This window comes from Lagopus leucura, unplaced genomic scaffold (genome assembly GCF_019238085.1).
Source record: "Lagopus leucura isolate 7727_CA_CO unplaced genomic scaffold, USGS_WTPT01 Super-Scaffold_73, whole genome shotgun sequence".
Classification (NCBI taxonomy): Eukaryota; Metazoa; Chordata; class Aves; order Galliformes; family Phasianidae; genus Lagopus; species Lagopus leucura.
This window is the reverse complement of record NW_024962252.1, coordinates 46,437,551-46,459,250: the sequence shown is the minus strand read 5'-3', so window position 1 is coordinate 46,459,250 and position 21,700 is coordinate 46,437,551. Positions and strand designations below refer to the sequence as shown.

Genomic DNA, 21,700 nt, shown 5'->3' with positions numbered 1-21,700 from the left:
TTTAGTCTTGAAAGATTAGACTGCAATACTTTGGAAAGGCTTTCTAGATACGTTACATGACAACTCTACACTTTTCCTTTGGAAAGTGGCTTTACAGAAGTTTTTGGTCACTTCATTAATAAATTTGGAGATAACTTAAAATCAGCTGTCAGATCTCTTGAGGTTGCCACAAGAGCAGCCTAAAAATTAAGTGATAAGCAGTTTTGTGAAGAAATAACACTGTTTTCTTTATAAACAGCTTAGGAACTTATAAATAGTAGCTATTTTCCCATCTACTTAATTTTTAAACATTAAGAGTTTTTCTTGGATTGCTGTCTACAGAGTGCTCGAAACTAGAGGAAGAAAAACTTGCTCCAGCACAGCTTCTTAAAATTTGTTTGCATTCCTCTTCTTCTTGCTGAGTTTCCTGGAGGGATTAAATGCTAAGATGTAGAAATATTGCAGCTTCCAAGTGACTTCAGTATTCTTTCTTTTTTCACAGTCTTGTAATACTAGGAATCAGTGAAAAGACAAATGGCATCTCTTCTGTTAGTGGTTTTTTTTTTTTTTATTTTAAATTGATTTTCATTCCTGCTGGGTTTATTTTCTTTTACTAAAGGATATGCTAAAGATTAGTCAGAGCCAATTCTTAAGATAGACTCATAGTCAAAACGGAGAGAGAAAGAATGTGATATTTCTAGTATCTCTGCATGAGGTCTGCAAACAAAGCCAGCACTGTGTTGAATAACACAATGTGTATTTTCCCTGAAACTTCTGGATTTGTTCTTTGAACTGGAAGTGTTCCTCCTTAAAGGTAGTCCTTGATTTTCATGAAGCTCAGGACTATTCTTTGTTGACAGGCAGGAGCAGATACAGCTCTGTGTGTTTTGGTTAATAGACAGATTAATGTAGCCTGTGCAGCACAGCGTGCTGCTTAAAACCTGGCTCAGATTGAGCAGTCAAAATGGATTGGTGACTTTTGCTATTCATCCCATCCGAGACAGTTTAAAGGAGGTCACTGACAGTGCTGACAGAGCGTAGAATTCTTTTTCTTCTAGATACGCCTTGCCTTGGATTTTTTTTTTGTTAGGCAGGTTCTTTCAGAGGTAATTAGGCCTTCCATTTTCATCTCTCTTCATCAGGGGATGATGCTGGAGGAGATTACCTAAAAAAAAAAAAAAAAAAAAAAAAAAAAAAAAAAAAAAAAGGAATCCAACATTGCATTTTCATGCAGTCTCTTCAGTTATGGAACTCAGAGGGCTTCTCAAATATTAATCAAGAACATAATCTATCCATGTTTTTCAGAGCGAGAGACTTGGGAGTGTAGAGCAGAGAAATTTGGCAACTTATACCATTCTCATTTTTGATTATCTGTTTTAAGTGGATTTATGTTATTTTCTTCTAACTATTGAATGCATTGAGAACATCAATAGGGATGTATGTCAAGATGCACAGAAAAAGAACAAAATTCACTTTGCTTCAGCCTCACTGAAAATATTTATAGTAAATTAGCTATGTTGATTTCCAGTTGATTTGGGCGGGAACAAGATCCCTATACAGGACTGTATCACAGAATCACCCGGGTTGGAAGGGACCCCAAGGATCATGTAGTTCCAACCCCCCTGCCTAGCAGGGCCACCAAACATAGACATTCAGATCAGGTTGCCCAGGACCCCGTCCAACCTGGCCTTAAACACGTCCAAGGACGGGGCATCCACAACCTCCCTGGGCAGCCCGTTCCAGGGCCTAACCACTCTCCTAGTAAAGAACTTCCCCCTAACATCCAACCTAAATCTTCCCTCCTTCAACTTGGATCCATTTCCCCTAGTCCTGCTGTTATCAGCCCTTTTGAAGAGTTTACTCCCCTCCTGGGTGTAGGTTCCCTTCAGGTATTGATAGGCTGCAATGAGGTCACCCCGCAGCCTTCTCTTCTCCAGGCTGAACAAGCCCAACTCCCTCAGCCTGTCCTCATAGGGGAGGTGCTCCAGCCCCCTGATCATCTTAGTCGCCCTCTTCTGGACCCTTTCCAAAATCTCAATGTCTTTCTTGTACTGAGGGCTCCACACCTGGACACAGTACTCCAGATGGGGCCTCACAAGAGCCGAGTAGAGAGGGACAATCACCTCCCTGTCCCTGCTGGCCACCCCTCTCCTGATGGAGCCCAGGATCCCATTTGCCTTTCGAGCTGCCAGAGCGCACTGCTGGCTCATGTTAAGTCTCTCGTCCATCAGGACCCCCAGGTCCTTCTCTGCCGAGCTGCTCTCAAGGACCGCTCCTCCCATCCTGTATAGGTGCCTGGGGTTCTTCCGGCCCAAATGCAAAACCTTGCACTTTGCCGTGTTGAACCTCATCAGGTTCACCCGAGCCCAGCCCTCCAGCCTGTTGAGGTCCCTCTGAATGGCTGACTGTAGTGTAATTCTCTTTGGAAAAATTAGCTCTGGAAATGCATTCTGTATTTCTGAAACTCTGATTGATATTGAATACTTAGCTATGACATAACTTATGATTACTTGGATAGTTTTTCAATACTGTGTGTGGATTTACTTATTTTAATCCCTGTGACTTAGCAAATAAAGATATTCATATAATTTCATAAATAGCTTTGCTTGCTCTCTTGTGAATGTATTTCAAATAAAATCTACTTTGCAAATTGAATCACTTATTTTCTTACTGTTCAAGTGAGATTCTAAACTATGTGGGTGCAACCCAGTCTTGATACAGTTAGGCACCCTGACTTTCTAGTAATGTTTATGGCATTAAGAGGGGAAAGCATGGTGCTTAATTGATAATCGGGAAGATATTAAAAAAAAAAATAAGATTAAGTTGAGAAGAGGATGGAAGGTGTGTGTGTGTGTAAAACTGAAGTGAGAAGAGTGTTGCAAATGGTGAAGATTAGATATCACAGCTTAAAACATCACTGTTGCTTTGCCTTGAAAATTTTGAGGAATCCATTTCCCATGGCAGTATTGTAGAACTTTGTACTAAAAAATAATTATGGTTTCTCATTTCCATCTGAATGTTTTTATGATATGTCTTCTATGTAGACTTAAGAGGCTTACCTGTGCATCTTAGCATAGGGTAATACAAGATGGTAATACTTATTTTGCTTCTTCACAATCTTTTCCCAGGTGTTACAGTGTATTTTCTAGATGCACGCAGTATAAAATCCTTTCTTCTCTCTTAACTGGCATAAGAAATGCAGTGTTTTGATTTGCAGAAAAACTACATTCATTTTGCTTCAAGCATTGAGTAGTATGTAAATATAGTGATTTGTGAGACTGCAAGAAAATGCTTAATGATGGTAGTACCCCATCAACAGAATCTGCCAACACAATTTTTTTCACCTGATGTTGCTGGGAACTTTGGTTCACTCTGTCCCAGCTGCAGCAGCTGATGTTTCCCTTTGAATATCATTTCATGTTTCAAACCATTCATGTTTGCTCAGTGCTCCAATCTATCCAGATCTCTATAAGGCCTGTTTCTCCCTCCAGAATGAATAGTGTCTCCCAGTGTAAGTAAACAAAAGAAAACTAATGAAAAATTCTGTCATTTCAAGAGACGTCAAGGCATAACTCTTTTTTTCACCTAATCCGTGTGTCCAATCTTTTGGCTTGCCTAGGTCACATGGAGTGCAAAGGAATTGTCTTGAGCCACATTATAACACAGTTAACTTATATGGGTAACAAAGCTTCCTTTGTTTTATTAGAAGTATTTAAAAAAGGATTATGAAAAACAAAAGCACAAAAAAATCTAGTGGTATTTGACTTTGTTTCTGTGAAGCTAATGTATCAGTCTGATGCAGTGTAAGTGGCTGCAATTCTTTGCAATTCTTAGTGTGTTCTCATGGTGTTAATCGGATACTTTTTTGATGAAATTTTACTTATCCTGTTCTTCATTCTTAAAAATAGTTGTTCACAAGTATACATACTGCCAAAAAGCAATGACACAAATAAGGTGTGACTAAAGTGAGGGACGTCTCTTTGGTAACGCTATAATATGATGGAAAATATAGCAATAATGGCAGAGTGGCAAAGTCTTTAGTTGCACCAAATGAGAACAATCTCAAATGCAGCAGCTGTGGATGCAGGAATGAAGGAAGAAAATTTCTTTACCTTTAGAAGGCCTCTGTTAGGCAGGGATCTCCAGCAAGATACCCTTTCCTCCACTGCCCACCTTTAACTGAGGTCTGGGAAGGTGTGGATGTTGGCTCTTCCCTTTCCAGTCACTCAGGTGCATTGCATGCAGATGAGTAACCCTGGGTTGGCCCTGCCTTCTTACCAGGTGCTCAATCACTGCTTCAGGTTGTGACTATTTCTGCTACACCAAGGTATCAAAATGCATATAATTATTTGCCATAACTTGAGCTTTCCATAATTTAATTTTCATTTTGAATACTGTTATTATTTGAAGTATAGCACAGGTAACTTGTGAAGACATGTGTTTACCTCATTCAAAAGAGCAGTCAAATCTAACAGAACTGCTAAATTTGTGACTCGTTTTTAATCTTCATATTCTAGCACAAATGTTCATTTTGATTCTGTGAGCAACTTGATTTCATCTTGCAAGTTATAATATCTTTTTTGCATTTTTAACCTGACTTATCCATCTTCCTCCAGAAAAGTAGATGACAACCACATGATCAGCATACATACTTTTAAAGAACTCCTGGAACTGGGGGTGATTCACTCCCTTGGACTTCATGAAATTCACAGCTTTGACGATTTCAATAATACCCAGTTCTAAAGCTTGATGTGCAATGCAGATTTTTTATCAAATGTGAATTGCTGGCAACAATTGCATTTTCTATTAATTTTATACTTACCTCTTTTTTGCCAACCATCTCTGGGGCACCATCAGTAGCTATAGCAGATATGTTGACAAAGGCTGAACAAAATCGCTTTAATGTAGTTTTTATGACTTCAATGGAAATCTAATTTTACTTGTCTTTTAATGATACCGAAGAAGCCATTTCTTCAATGACAGCACATTCATTTTCAATATAGCTAATAAAAATGGTAAGTTGAATCATATATGTAGCATCAGTACTTTCACCTATTGTCAATGTCTAAAATCTGAAATTAGCAGCCTTACTCTCCAAATATCACTTGATATTTTTTTCAATTGTTTCTTCAATTTGCTGGGTCATAGGCTGCTGAGACTGATTTTAGTTTTTGTTTTTTTGGTTTTTTTTTTTTTTTTTTAGAAGAATCTGTTATTTTATCGGGACAAATTTTATCTGCCATACTTTCCATATGTTGCTTAATATGCTTACCATAAGTAAATGGTTTTAATTTTTTTGCAGTCAGATTTGCTACCACATTACTAGTTTTTTATAATAAAACATTTGAGCTATAACTTAAAAAATAAATAAATAAATAAAGTGATGACAAACTTTCAGTTCTGCTATTTTGTCTTTACAAAACATTTCCTTGATGTACATCAAATTTGGCAGCTTGCTTTTACAATTTGAGAAGACATTTCTAGGTTCTGTTTTCTTTTGATACTACATTAAGTAGGTTGAAATATTACTGGTAACCAGCAATGTTTTACTCACCAAGTGGCGCAAGTGCATGTAACATGTAAACATGCAGGTTTAGACTGAGTGTATATGGCAGACATAAGAGGTGGAGTTAGCACTTGTGCTGGTTTCGACAGAGACAGTAAAAGCCAGTGAAAAGCATGCATTCCCTATTTGTAAACAAATGATATTAAGAGTGTGAGGGAAGAATCAGTCTATTTACATTTTATGCTACTGGAACAAGTCATGAAATAAGATGAAAAAATAATAATGGAGGGGGCAGTATTAATGTACTGGCTTTTTAAGAGGCATTTGATTGTACGCTATTTCAGGCACGCAACAAAATTGTTCTGTGCGAGCTGTATCATGAGGGTGCAGAATCTTAAATCTTTGCTTTTCCAAGTCCTTCATACATTTGCCCTTTCTTACATGAACTTCATGTTAAAACTTTAACTGGGCAATGTCTGTGCAAGGATGAAGTTGCAGTTGCTGTATCCACTGTGAGCTTTCTCTCTAGAAGTTGCAGGACCTGCATTTGGAGATGTTGCGTTCTATCCGCACGCTGACCATGCACTGTAACCTCACCCATATCAGGATTTGTGTCTTTCCCACCCTGCCCCCCTTTCTGGCCTCACTGTAGTTTTTTGGCTATTGCACAAATATGACCTTTTTTCCTGTTTTGTCTTCAGCGGCTGTTTCCTGTTTTCTTTCCCTCTCCCACCCCATTTTTTACTCCTGACTTTCTCTTGTCTTTACTTTTTTTTTCAACATTTACTTTTTTTTTCCCAATTATTTCTTCTTTGTAATTAAAAAAAGAGAATAGCAGCATTCCTCTACTGTGTTTCTGTATCCAGGCTTCTTGCTGAATTTGTGTTCAGTGTCAATGACGTATCATTCATTCTGCATCCCAAAAGTCAAATCTGTTGCATGCGTTTCCTATCCTAAGAGATACGGATGTACATGCTTGAAGTGCTAAAAGCTTAGATTTGTTGATGGTATGCTTTCGTAGCCTTTTTGAGGCTAGTTTGTGCCAGGTTCATCTGGATCTGAACTTCAGTTCTTAATCTTGCTTATGTTGTTTCAGGATCTGCTGTTCAAGTGAACTGATCTGTATTGCAGTCACTATTGTTTTTTTTATTTGTTGCTTTGTACTTAAGTTTTATGGAAGTTAAGGATTGGTTAAAAAGCATGGAGCACCAAACTGAGAAAGGATATGGAATTGTTGGAGAAGGTTCAGAGGAGGGCCACAAAGATGATCAGAGGGCTGGAGCACCTCCTTTATGAGGACAGTCTGGGAGAGCTGGGTTCTTCAGCCTGGAGAAGAGAAGGCTCTGAGGAGGCCTTATAGTGGCCTTCCAGTACCTGAAGGGGGCCTGCAGGAAAGCTGGGGAGGTACTTCTTTTTCTTTATAGGGGCAGATAGTGACAGGAGAAGGGGAAATAGTTTTAAACTGGATGAAGGTAGGGTTTTAGACTAGATATTAGGAAGAAATTCTTTACTGTGAAACTGATGAGACCCTGGAACAGGTTGCCCAACGAGGTCGTCAATGTCCCCTCCCTGGCAGCATTCAAGACCAGGCTGGATGGGGCTTTGAACAACTTGGTCTAAATGGAGGTGTCCCTGCCTATAGTAGGGGGGTTGGAACTAGACGATCTTAAAGCTCTCTTCCAACCCATACTGCTATATGATTCTATAATGGGAGAGATCTGCAACTGTGAGCTTAAATATGGACTTAGATCCGGGATTAAATTCAAAATGAGCTGCATACTGGAAGCTGAAAAACAAACAAACAAACAAAACTTTTGAAACATGCATTCTGTCAGCATCTACACTGTTGAGCCTCAAAGGAGAAAGAGAAACCCTCCAGATCTATACAGACTGGGACTTCCATTCAACTAAATCTGTCTTCTGGTGTGTACTTCAGAATGTACCTATGTGCTTTTGTAACGAAACTATTAGTTAAGTTGCTGTCAGCTTGGGTTTGTGTGTGCTTACAATTGTTCCCAAACTTTCAAAGTTATCTTGCTGTATAAGATCACTGTTCACAACACACCATCTGCATTTGTATATGTTCATTAAAAAGCTTTCTGCAGTGTCTGCTCTAGTAAACTGTACTTTGTGATACATATTTATATGTAAATGTCATTGCAAGTCACTAGCTTTTTTTTTCCTTGTCTGCAGGACAGTCATGAATATTTCTCTCTATTCATTTCTTGATATGTAGGGATTATTTTTTATCTTTTGCTAATTCTCCAAAAAACCCCCTTTGTTTAAATAGTTGCTCCCTTGGGGATTTCCTGCACATCCTGTTATCTGTTTTATATTACAGTCTTTCAAGCTGGGAATGTCCTTCCAGAAAGCACAAAATGACTGAAGCACTTAAATGACTAACAAATGCAGTAAGTGCTGAAGTATGGGCTCAAACACAGCACTATTTGGGTTAAATTCTTTTTTGCATTTTTTTTGTTAGTATTGTTAGCTTTATTTTGACCTCTAGAGAATCATTTCAGTTTATCTAGCTGAGATGTTGTAGTGGTCGAAATACTGTTAGTGGGGAAGCCGTTGCCACGAGAAGTGGAAGCCTTTTAGAAAACTGCTGATATTTTTGCTCTGCTAATCAAATACCAGCGTTCAGAAGAGCCTATGGGACTGAAGTTTTGGCTGCTGGTATCGTTTGCTCAGCTAAGAGGCATCTTTCTCTCTTTTACTGTTTTTTGTTGCTTTGGAGTTGGAAGTGTTATGCTCCCAAAGGAGCAGTAGATGCATGCTTTCTTAAAAAGCGATACTATCAGCTAGTTGTTATTTACTACAGTAAATGTAAGTATGTAAGAGAAAGTTTGCTATATCCTGCTCTATGGATATCACTTTATGTGCATTGTAAGTATTCAGAGGGAAAGAACGTAGTGCAGAGTAGTTCTGCTCTTCCAAGAGAGTACTTGTGTTCTGGCAGCACATGAAAGATGCGTTGGGTTTGTTCTGACTGCAAAATAAAAATGCCATTGCAGGACATCTCAGGTGGCTTGCTTGTGAAACTCGAGGAATATAGGATAGCTGGGAGAGGTTTGGAATAGCATTTTACTCATTGCAGCAGCAATGGTTTTAACTATTGTTTATATCTGTAGTCAGTTCTGATTTGTTATATCTTTAGTTTGTGTCAAGATCTCTGAAGGTTCTTCAGCAGTTAATTCACATAATGGCAGCGGCGTACCAGCTGCAATATACCTACAGAAATCTATAATTACTTCATTGTGAAGCTCAGATTAAGATTACTGGAGGTTAATTACCAGAGATGCTGAGTATTAACCAAGTATTTGAAACTGTCTTCACTATTGGTAGGAAGTGGTGCTAGTACCAGTTCTGTATTTCAATTTGCATCCTGATTCAGGAAAAAAAAAAAAATGCTGAAAAAATAGCAGGAGAATCTTACATCTGTCATCTATATAAAGTCATTTATAATTTAAACGTCACTTTCTGTTTTTATTTCCTTCGCTAACATCAGTATGAACATCCATGAGTGTTATTGAACCAGCTTGCTAAAGAGCTGTATAATGTATATATTGACAGTGGCAAAAATCTTGAAGTGTACATTCTATCTGAAATACAGAACTGCTGCCATAGAAAAAGCACTTCTGTGGTGTTTATGACCCGAAGTTTTGTGAACGATGTATGTTGTATTTCATTCTCACACATGGCAGAGCAGACCATGTTAATACATTCTCAGAAGGTTCCTACTGCTGCTTCTAAACTAGATTACCTGAAATAAGAAGCTAACAGGCCATATTAGTGTGATCTCAGAGGTGTCTGTATCTGTGATACTCATTCTTTATGTAATGATGAAATAAAGTTAACGGCTGCATCTGCTCATGAAAGTTACTTGCAAATCTGTTCTGCTTGTGAGATCTGTCACTAGCACTATACCAAAAGCACCAATTAGTCACTTGTCATTTCTTTTTCCTGAGTTCGAGTACTGGTATTGTGGTTATTTCCCTTTTTTTCATGGTCTTGTACATTTCCTAAACATTTGAAATGGTAATAATTCACTCTGTGGTTTCCAGTTAGGAGGAAATAGGTAATTGTCAAAATAATCATATGTTTGGAATTCAAGCACCTAAGGGTGTTACTGCACTAAGGCTTCTCAATGTCCTTGAGGGGGGAAAAAAAAAAGTTCTCAGGTATGAGTAAACCAATTAATAATTTTTTGAATCGGGCAATGCTTTGATTAATGAAGGTACTGTAAGTGTCCTGAAAGCATACTCACAACAAGAGTAAAATTAATGTTGCAAGTGTAAAAAATAAACTGTTTTTAATCTTGCTAATGCATTAGAAACTGACTTGTGTTGTAGTGAATGTGTGCCACTCACAGAAATCAATTGGTGGTATGGAATGAGGCTGAAGGAAGGGAATGGAGATTGGAGAGAAAGCATTCCTCAGAGTGAACAGTGTTAATTTCGAAGATAGGGAGAGATTTCTCTTAAACTGTTGTTCTTAGTTTGTTGGACAGATAACTGGAAAACAGAGCTGTCTCTTGACCCATGAGCGTTTTCTGGCTGCTGGAATGAAAAGACTTGGAACTAAGTCCTGGTTTTTCCACTGAGCGTGCCCTTCTCTAGCAGTGTCAGGGCTTGGGTGGGGTCACTCGTATTCAATAACTCTTTTCAAATAGACTACTGGATTCTCCTCAGCTTGCAACATGTTTTTTAGTGCTAGGGAAAAGCACAATGCTAGCCTGATAAGCAGATTCTGTATGCACATATGTATTCTGGCAAAGAAATGTCCTGATTCACATTCAGGACCTCTTCTTGAAACTTGTAGCCTTGATATGTTGCACTATTTGTAGATAGTAAATACAGGCGTGAGAGACTCGTGTTGCCTCTGGGTATGGTATGGATAGCATTGGGATGAATGAAAGATGTTCATTTGCTTAAGTTTAATTCCAAAAGCATTTCAGTGTTGGCTTCACAACTTGCCTTTTTATAGCACTTCAGAGATGTTTAAATTCTTATTTGTTGAAAGCTTTTGTATAGTTTGTGATGCAAATGATGCAGTCTTCAGTGCTTTTCATTTAATTTAGGAAACCGTGTTTCTAAATAGTTTCTATTATATGCTTTTAAGACTGTTATCTGGTGTCAGTAGACCAAGTTTAGCAAAACAGCTTGCATTATAGTAATCTTTGCTTTCTGAGGAGTTGCATCTCAATACTATTGGCTTTAAAGGGTAATTCAGTTTGAGTTGTACATGGATTGCAATAGTAAGTTACTCACCAGAAAAATGTGAGCTGATGGCCTGCAACAGGTGCGTTTTGAAAAGATGGGACACCAAAGTGATTGGGAATAAACTTGGTCTCTCGGAGTGAGAGAGAAGACACTGAGAAATAGTGTGATAGCTGAATCTATTTTGACTTCACAAACAGGAATTGAAGTAACTTTTTTTGAGTTGCTTTGGGTCAGAAACTTGTCAGCATGAGTTTTATTGTGAAAGTATTCTATCTAGACAGTAGATACACATTGTGCAATTTTTGCCAGAAATAGCTTTCTCTCTCATTTCATTTACTGTCTACATCCTTGATGGTTCTGTGCCAATGGTTTACAGGCTGGTTCAGCCCGGTTCAGTGACCAGCGGGGCGGAGGGATCCACGCCTCCAAGAAAGGGTAACAGGAGACCCCAAAATAATTGAAAACAGCAGCAACGATCTGAGGTGGAGCAAACTAATTTACTAAATATACTGTCAGCAAAATATAATGAGACAGAGAGTGTGTCTGAAAGGTGGATAGGCCTCACCGCAACGCTGAGATGAGAAGTGCAGTCCAGTTGAGCAGGCGGAGAAGAGCAGGTGAAGAAGAGAGCATCAGGTGACCTTGCCGGGAGTTATATCTCCTTGCTGACTGCAGAGCCCCCTGGGGAAATGTTGTTCTTCTCCTTCGGACAGGCACTCGGAGCTTGAGCATCAGCAGTCAAAGCCCCAGTGCATTACATGATGTTATGGTGTGGAATACTGATAACCAAAATCATAAAACCATGACGTTCTGTCTTCAGTGGTTTTCAGAACTACTATAGCACTTGTGTAAATAATAGATTCAGAAGTGTCTTTTAAGCTCACAGCATCTTCTGTAAGGACTTCTCAGTTTTTCTGTTGAGTTCTGAGTATTCTATGAATACGTTTGCAGTATTTTTCTTATACTACACCACTTGGTTTTGCAGACTTAAACATTTTTATCCCAACATAAATATTTCCTGGCAATTCAGGTGTTTGCTATATTTGAAAGGAGAGCATTGTATGCATGCAGGTAGCTGTACGATGAAATGGATTTTAACATAAAGAGTAACAGGGCACCTGTTATTTTGAATAGTGACTTCAGCAAGAATTCTTGCAGTATTATTCCTGTTAACTTTAGGACTGATAGCCACTATGCATGTGTCTGGAGTTCTTTGGAAACTGGCTTTCGTAGAAGACCTAATATCCTTTGGGGAGATGCTCTTCTGTGCTTTTTCTGATCTTGGAGATGCGTATGCACATAGCTTCCACATGTGTATACTTAAACATCCACCTGCTCATGTGCACAGGTAAATAATTCTTAGCATCACCAAGTGTAACGCACTGTGTGCATCTCTGAAATGCTGTGTATTAAAAACAGTTCATGTTAAGTCTTATATGAAAACATACAATTTCTTGCCACAACTCATGAACCGTGCTTGAAACTGGAATATCATTGCTGTTTTCAGTTGGACCTGTGAATTGTTCTACTGATTTTTAGAACTATTATGGCACCATCTGCTGACCAATATAAAGACTGGCAATGAGGGTTTTCCACACCTGGCTACCGCACTGAAAATGAGCTGACAGTATTGAATTAAGAGGCAGTTTGGGTGGAATCATAAGGCTAAAGGTTGATTTTTTTTTTTTTTTTTTTTTTTCAGTTGGCTCATGTTTCTAAGAAGTATTTTCAGCAGGAGATATCATTACAGAGGCTAAATCATAACATAGTTTTAATTGTCTAATCACCAGGGCTATTACAGAAAGTTTTTCTGTAAACTGTTAAGCTTTCAAATTATTTCTTTTTTTTTTTTTGTCTGTAAGATAGAGGGTTGTTCTTATTATTCTGCCCATCAGTACTTTATCTTCTAGGCTTACAAAGGAAAGAATTAACAGCTTAAGATCAGTTTAGCCCCAGTACTCTAGTGGTCTTGTTGTGGCATAGGAAATGTTTGACTCAAAGAACTCAGAGTTCTGTGTCATGGGACTGTTGCTGAGACAAAAAAGTAGAATCTGCAGCAGCCTGTCCCTTTAGTCTGTACAGTTAACCTCTTGCCACCTGCAGTATGTAAAGGCTGAGGTTTTGGCCCAATTGGTAAAAATAATCTAAATTGTTTGAAAATAAGTAGTTGGATTTCATACATGTGGGCATTTTCATGTGGCTTATTTGTTCAGAATTTGTCATGGTTCTATGTTTTTGTTTTTTGTCTTGTTTTTTTTATGGTTTCAGTATTCCACATCAAAACATCATGTAGTGTACGGGGCATTAAAGTGTCACTGCCCCAATCCCAGGTACCTATCCCTGTACATTACAGCAGTCACGGGATCTGGCCCTTCTGGGTGGGGGGGGCGCTCTCTTGCTGCCTTGCAGTGGGTGCTGGAGGGTGCTTTCCTGGCCGTTCCAAGCTTTTCAGGTTTGAATCGGTCCCGGGAACTCTCTCTCTCATCTTGTCTGATTTATTAATCTCAATTTCAATTAAATTGTATATATTGTGTTATTTTGTATTCCGATATTATAGTAAAATAAGTTTTCCTCCATAGATTGTTGCCGCTGCTCTTTTCCTCCCTTCCTTCCTTCCCATTTTTTGTGGGACTGGGGTGGGGGGGGAGGGCAGAGGCCTGTTGCCCCTGTCACGGACATAGATTGATCTGGTCAACTCCGTGACAGAACTTTAAAAAAAATTGTTCAGTAGTTCTCCATGTTCTCCATCTTTAATTCCAATATAATCAATTTCTGTGGGAGTGTTTTTAAAAATGAAGTCAATCTGAGCTTTTTAGATTCAGTAATCAAAGTACATCTGTTTATATGTACAGTCTTCTATATGTGTAAATACAGAGAGATACAGATTTCAACAGGATAACTGTTTGGTTGCTTTTTTTTTTTTTATTTACTACAGGTGAGTGCTTTATTGGAAGCTGCATAGCATAAATGCTATATGATGTAATTAAAAAGATTTTAGGGATATTTTTGCTTTCCTAAGGATCATAGAATTAAACAATGAAATGGCATTCTCTGGTTCCTGATTTCTTTGAGTTCAAAGAATTCTTTTAATTTTTACAATTATTGTTAAACTATGCTAACAGTGACTGAAAGTGTATCATCTCCTGAGATTGTCTCTTGTTCTTCAGACCTCAGTAATCTTTCCACTTGACTGGCTGCCTAAGATTCTACTTTCCCTTCTTGCTGCAAGACTCTTAAGCTCATTCATATTGGTTATTTCAAAATAAAGTATATATTTAACGTTACCTTGTGGTACGAAGGTGGTATGTTAGGGAGAAATCTGCATCTTATGTGGCTTTATGATTAAAGAGGGGAAAGTACTTAGTACAGTTGTGTTATTTAGTAAGAGCAAATGCAAGTTCACAATGCCTCTTTGGGAACAGGAGGGAAGAAAAGATGCAGTTGATGTTCAGACAGGTGAATTTTGAGCATAAATGGGTTCATTTTTTTCAGATCGTACTTCTGAGAGAAATGCTGTCTGGCTCTTATCTCTGTTTTCTCCAGATACATTGTTAGCCATTAAGAAACAGGGCTAGATGTGATCTTGCAAGTTCTTCCCTCTCAGAACAGGGAGGGTATGAAGAATAAGCAGTTACTAAATAGTGGTTGCTTGCACTGTTTGATTGTAGCAAAGGTAACATCAGAGGTTTCGCAACCTGCAGCACTAGACTTCAGTTGCAGATCTTCAGAATTCTTGGAAAAACATTTTAGCTATTTTCTTAAAAGAAATTTCACCATTCTTAATCAGAAATGCACAGAGAAGAAAAATAATAATCACCATGTCTACTAACAATGAAACCTCCGATTTGACTTCTGTAAGCACAGTGGTTTATTCTATGACTTTTTTTCTTTCAGGAAAGTTGCTTTGTTTTATATTTGGAAAATAATAAATTTGGAAAACTAATTATGTACAAGCTTATTATATGATCAAGATTGATACCTGTCAGTTTTCTATAAGATCTGAAGGTATAAGCAAAACGTAATTTGGCTAGTACCGACTTTGGAACTAGCATACCAATATGTAGTTTTAAATAGCAAATCCTTTGATCTCTACGGCTAATCAAATGGAAATTTACCTTTTAGAGACCTGTTACCGCTGAGAAATAATAGGGTGCGTAAATATTAAAACTTTAATGCTATTTATAAGCTCTGTTACAATAAAAGATGAAATGTTTCATAATAAGTAAAGGAAACAGCTGTGTAACTGATACTAACACTTGAATTATATTCAGAAGTCTCTATCGTAGCAGTAGAGATACTAAATTTCTTTTGATTTTCCTAATGGTGATTATTTTTGTTTTAGATATTGAAGCTGATTAAAGTAATGAATAAGAAAATACTTTTTCCATATAGTTAAACTTCTGGTCTTGAGATGCTTGCTTTGTATGAATCTGCCTGTGGATAGTTCAGAGCTCCTATCTCTAAGCTTCCTAGTGCAGTAACCATCAGGTTTGCTTCCTTTGACTAAATGTTGCCCATCTCGTCTGCCAAAAGGGCTTCTCTTAGGTATGTTCAGGCATCTATTAACTTCTGTATCTTTCATTAAGGGTGGTCTGAATTAGACTTCATTTTTGACTACTTATGAATGTTTGAATGTTCTTTAGGAGTCTGGAGGTACTGTGTCTGCTTTCTTGTGATCTTACTGGTTTCTAATTGGCTTCCATTGCAATTTGTAGTTGTCTCCTCACTAGTAGCCAGTATTTATGGAAGTTGATTTTAATGCAGAGAATTCAAGTTATAAATATGATTGTAACTAATTTGCTAACTCTCAGACAAATGAACAGAACATTAATTTTGAAAGAATAGTTTGAAGAAGGTTGTGAATCAGTCAATGATTTCTAATAGGATCTAGTTATTTTGATCTGATCTTGTTAGGTCCTTTGGGGCTTATTTTTGTTGGTTTACTTCAAAAAATTAGAGGGAAAAAATGATCATGTTACACTTTCAGAGTAGCAAAGCAGCAAAATCTAGTACTACGCACCAAGGGACAAGAGTGTTGATTTTAGCTGATTTTTGGAGAAATAACAAATGTTAATAATAAAGATTATTTTTATGTTCTATTACAGTATTGTTTTCAATTTCATCTGTTGGCAGACTATTGCTACAAATTACTGTAAGTCAGTAAAAGTAGTGATGCTACATAATGCTATTTTTATTGTTGCACTTTTACTTGTTTTTTAGTGTAAGCTGTGACAATGACAACTGAAGTTGGCTCAGAGACTGAAGTAAAGAAAGATTCTGAGCAGGTGGGACCAGACAAAGCCAAAGGCAAGCCTGAAGAAGCCTCAGAGACTCCAGGAAATGATAAGTCCAGGAAAGCATCCTCTGAAGAAACTCAAGATTCACCAGTCCCAGCACCAACTAGCCCTACTAGCCCAAGGAGCCAGAAAAAGGAAAAAGATTCATCTGAAAGCAAGGGTATTTCTCGCTTCCTTCCTCCCTGGCTTAAGAAACAAAAATCCTATACATTGGCAGAGCCCAAAGATGAGGCCAAGAAAAGAGTAACAGGGGAAGAACAAGTAGCTGAAGAAAGCGAAAGCCATCCATCCGAGGGGATGGCTCAACCAAAAAGGAGCTTAGAAATAGTGGCTGAAAATAATGCTAAAGGAGATGACAAAGAAGAAAAACACTCTGTTAGTAGTGCAGAAACACAGGTAAGTGTGTATGAATGTTTTGGAGCAATTCTGAGGGGGTGGGGAGCTGATGTATATAAGCCGTGTATACATATGTATATAAGCCATGTAAGACTTTGTTGGTATCACATAAGGAAAAAATGGCAGTTACAGTCACTTTGTGAAATTGGGTTGATATGAGTAAGCTCTTCAGCACAATAGTTACTTATTTGTCTCAAGCTGCTTTAGCTGTAACTTTAGCGTAATATCATCCTTTGGCATAGTCCAAAGGGATATGAACTGACTGTTACAGTAGCAATGAGAAGGGATAAGAGGAGAAGCTTCTTAACCAGATTTGCCTTGGAAGCCTTTGTATTGCACAAATAGCTCCTTAGTGAATTAACTCCATTTGTTATCTGTTGTAATTATCAAAGAGTCCTTAGATGTCAATCTTTTGTTATACTTAACCTTAAACCATGCTTGTAGCTATTGCTCTTACTGATTGGCTCTAGGAATCTGGTACTGAGTTTGAAAGCAAGCACCATATTCTGCAGTGTTTCTGAGTCCTGATGTACACAAGTTGTGTTTCAGTTCTTAAACCTCAAACCTCACATTCTCTAGGGCCACAGTGGTGATTAAGGACATAAAGAATCCTTCATAGGAGGGGATGCTGAAAGAGCTGGAATGCTTCAGCATTGCAAAGGAGAAGAGTAGGGGAAATCAATGTATCTGAAGGGAGGAAATGAAGGGTCAAGACTCTTCTCTGTGGTATGCAGAGAAATGACAAGAGGCAATAGGTGCAAATTAGCTGTAGTGGTGGTCTGTCAGTGAAAATACTGAAAACCTACCTGGAAACAGTCCTGGGCAAACTGCTGTAGCTCACTCTGCTTGAGCAGGAAGATTGGACTAGATCACAAGTTACTTTCAACCTGGAGTTTAAAAAGAAACTTTTTTAGTTTAAAAGAAACAAAAAACCCTAGTGTATTAAAAAAGGAAAAAAGGCACATTCTATGATTTCAGAACAAGAGCAGAAAACCTTTTTTCAGTGTCTGCCCCCCAAATAGACCTCAATGCTTACTCAGGTTGTGGTTCTTCCAATATATGCATAAATTTTATTAAAGCTTAATTTCCAAATTAGTGGCTTCTAAAAGAAATGAACAGGATAAAAAAAGGTCGTCTTTCATGAGCTTGAATTATCACAGAATTGTTTAACTGTATTTTATATAGCCTGCCAAAGAAGATGGGAAAGAAGTTGAAGTAGAAAAGGTTGCAGAAGAAAAAGAAGAGAAGGAAAAAAGGGAGACAAAAGAAGTGCAGACAGCTGAAAGTATTCCCCAGAAGCCTCCTAAGAAAATTAAAACCGTGCAGTGTAAAGTGGTGCTCCTGGATGGCACAGAATACAGCTGTGATCTAGAGGTGAGGTATTAAGTCTTTTATATAGAGCTCTCTTTCTTTATAGAGGAAAAGAAAATGCTTTCATTTCATTCTGAGTTTAGCAAGTATATTTTTGTGTGTCTGATTAGCACATTACAAGGTTGCATTCCTGTTGCTGTCACTAAGGCTCAGTTACCTGTTCCTTTTTGAACTTAATCTCTATTTTGTCATTAAAAAATGTACAATGTGTTATACTAGGAAAGATAAAGTGCAATTAATAAAACAATTTGAGCTGCCCAGAGATCACCTCTGAGCAGTTGTTTTCTGTTGTATTTGTGTTTTGCAAAGGTTGAAGGTTTTCCACAATGTGATGCCACATGTATTAGTAAAGTTGCCTTGAGTTCATTAGTTTCAATTAAAATAATAATCTCAGCTGGATATATATATTAAAAAAATTTGCTTCAAAAGAGAATTCTGTTATAAGTTTAAAATATATGCTTTTTTATTTAAAATTTTTCTAGTACCAAATCTTCACAGCTGCATGGACTACTTACAAATATAAATTGCTGGATTAGATGTTGTGTACATTTGTCTGTTAAATCTGACTGAAGATCACTGAAAGAAAGAGTAAGCTTACTGGAAAACAGCTTCTTGCTTTTTATAGCTTTGACATCCTCTGAATATTCTTCCAGTCCGATCATAGTGTGCGAACTTTTAAGTCCAACAGAAGTTGTTTAATATTTTAGATCGAAGTTTAATTGCGAAACATAAAATTATATGAAAGGAAGAACAAAGTTACATTCCAAATTTTCTGTCAGTGAGATAATTTGAAGTGTATACTTTCAAATTTAACAGACCTTAGAATTTTAGAGATAAAAATGGCTATCTGTGACTGGGTTCAGAGGATGTGAATTCAGAAAATAATTTTTTCCCCTCAGTGCATGACTAAGATTGCAGATGCTTGATCTGTTTATTTCCTCTTTGCTCTGTGTATTTAGTTTTACTGTTCTTCATTCTACGCTATGATTATTTAGAATGCCTCAAATCAGTCACTTTTTCCCTTTTGTTTCTTTCCACTCAGTACTCATTTTGGTCTGCAATGCCAGAGTCCAGTCAAATTTTCTTCATTTTATCACTGTTTTATTGCTGCCTTACCATAACTAGCTGTTAGTCTTACTCTTTAAAAAACAGCTTTCACGTGTGCTTTGGTGATTGATAACATGACAGTGCTGTTCTGTTTACCTTTCTTTACTTTAAGTGGTAAAGGAAAGGATGCAATTTATACTCATGTTGATAATTATCATATGCTCGTACTTGATTCTGTTGAATATGCCAGTTTTCTCTTTAATGCCTTGAACTTGTTTTAGTGTTGAGCAGATGTTATTAGTTTCTCACAGTTGTTGAAATATCAGCAGTGACTGTTTGAATCTCCAGATCTATAAGCAACAATACATGCATTCAAGAATTAATAGGGCAAAAACTCCTATGTATATGAAAAACAGAACTTGCAAAGGCAGAGGGAATGACAAAGATTTTAAGAGCAAATCTTCTCTGGAGCAAGTTGTTGTGTTCACCTCCCACTTTCTTCTTCACGGTGACTTAAGGACAATGGATAGAATGATCAACAGGATAGTAGATGCACTCCTAATATTTCTAAGGGGGAATTCCTCCGTAGAATTTATAGTAACTTGTGCCTCCTATACTAGTTAGAATAGTTCCTCTCAGTTATGTTCTTTGAGAGTTTCCTTAGGTTGTGGCTTAAAGAACGTGTTTGCTTTAAAAACACTCTGGCTTTAAGAACTGTTAAACTTTCAGTGCAGGGTGTGTGTGTGTTTATTGTTTTCTGCCTGAAGGGATGGAAATTCACGCTTAAATTTCTGTACAGAAATAGCTACTTTTGAAGCAGGCAACAACTATTACGAACATGTTCCCAGAGCAAACAATGTTTTTATTCAGAAAAATTCATCAGTAAGTCTGTAGTTCATATTTGGTGCAGCAATGCTCATGGCTAAGTCTAGTAGGTTTTCCAACTTTTCCAGCTTGTTCCTTACTTCTTCACTTTATTAGTGGGCAAATTATGGATGCTATTGATGGTTTGATGTAAGGGGCAGATTCAAACTAAAATGCTTGTTTTTACACTAACATTAGATGCTGTAAAATGTGTTTGTATGTGACTGAAAGATTCCATGACTTCAAAAAGTGGTTATATATATATTAAGAGGAAATATCTGTACAGGGATGTTAATCAGAAATACATCTTGGGTTCAGAAGCCTAGAGCTGAGGATTCTAGAGATTTAGAGACTATGTAACTATTTCTACATGTGATACCTATTATCCTATATTAGCTGTGGGGTACTGGTCTAGACAGACCTTTTAAGTTTGAGATTCTTTTATTTTAGTAAGTTCTGCTTGAGTAAGGTAGCAAGTAGGTCTGATCAGCGGATTCCTTCAGGCTAGTGCTGTCTCCCTGAAGATAGCAGTTGCTTTAGTGGAAAGGCTTGGAAGGCTGTTTTCTGACAAACAGGACTCTAGCTATTTTCTGCAGTTTCTGTATGCAAAGCTACTTGAAATCTGTGGAAGAGAACTAATCCTCCATCTTTGATTAGTTTTGGTAAGACTCAGGGTTCTTGGGAAATCAAGCAGGCTTTTTTGGTAAAATCAAACCAACCTCCAAATGCATTAAAGATGGGCAACTCTCCTCTCCGGTAGGACCGACTGCAGGTAATGTGTGAACTGCATGGCCCATGCCATGCAGCTGGAACTGTGGATACAGTATTCATCTCTTAAATAGATGCAAATTAACCAGTACTCTTCTTCACAAATATAATGGAGTTGTTTCCATGTAAAACAATGCCTGCAATTCACTGGGATGTTAGTTTGAAGCAGGAGTGACTATATTGAAGCTCTTAACTACTCACAATTTGCGTATAGGTTGAGCATGCTAGAGCCATGCTCATAGGGTGGCTTTTGTATAATCTGCAGCTAGAGGAGTTAGTAAGATCATCAGTCACTGCCAGTTATGTTGGAAGATGCATGCATCCTTAACCTGAAATTAACTGGTGGCAGGTTGGTACAATACCCCAGGAGGTCAATCCTACGAATAGGTCTGGGAACACTTCTCTTGTTGTCTTTGCAGGTGTACGGTTTGTCCCCTGCGCTGTATAAATAGCTCACAGGCTTATCCCTGGCCTAATCAATTAAAATTAATGTAATAAAAGCATGAAGAAATTAAATGATTTTAATGTACTTGACCGTTGTTTTGAGTTTGAGCAAATCTGTGTTATAGTAGGGCAAGTGTTGGGCAAGATGATGCTGGGTTAATTTTCTTCACAGGAGGTTCCAAACTTGATTTGGCTTACTGTGGTGTCTTGTTCCAGAATGTCCACCTGTCTATTTTCAATTCCTCTACCTTTTTGTTCTGGGTCTGTGTTTGCAGGGTTGATCTCCCTTAGTTTAGCCTACATCTGCTAGCCTTTTGCTTTCTTTTCTGCTGCATCACATTCCAAAGTCTTCAGTCAGCTTCTATATGATGGTTTTGTGGGTCTCTTTGAACTGTGCAGTCAAAAGCTACATCCTTTCCCCTGTATCCTCCCTTTTCATTAGGTTTCTTTGTAGTTTAATTACATACTGTGTAGGGTTTTATAATTTTATAATATACTGCTGTTATATTTTCTAATAAAATACTGCATAGATGCTATTCAGCTGTCTCTTTGGATCTTTTGAAACTAAGAGGAAACTGGAGAAACATCTGTTTTTAAGACTTTTCATCATGGCTTAGTTTTATTTTATTTCTTAGTATGTTTTTCTTCAAACCTCTTCTCCAATAAAATTTACGTACCAGCTCAAGTGCATATTCATTGTCTGACAGTATGAAGTGCTCTCTGGACTGTTTGTCTGTAGTTTGTAGATACTTTGGTTTTAGTTAGTGATAGTGCAAGCTTGCTTAAGTAATATTTATCAGGTA

At 37.7% G+C, this 21,700-nt stretch overlaps 1 protein-coding gene across 1 annotated transcript in view; it reads left to right on the top strand.

Moving 5' to 3' along the window:
• The window catches only part of EPB41L2 (erythrocyte membrane protein band 4.1 like 2), a 103,709-nt gene that overhangs the window by 27,496 nt on the left and 54,513 nt on the right, over window positions 1-21,700 (top strand). Inside the window, exons 3-4 of the mRNA XM_042895288.1 lie at window positions 15,931-16,403; window positions 17,589-17,777. Of these exons, the coding sequence (XP_042751222.1) occupies window positions 15,945-16,403; window positions 17,589-17,777 (648 nt within the window). The 5' untranslated portion in view covers window positions 15,931-15,944. The remainder of the gene's footprint in view (window positions 1-15,930; window positions 16,404-17,588; window positions 17,778-21,700) is intronic.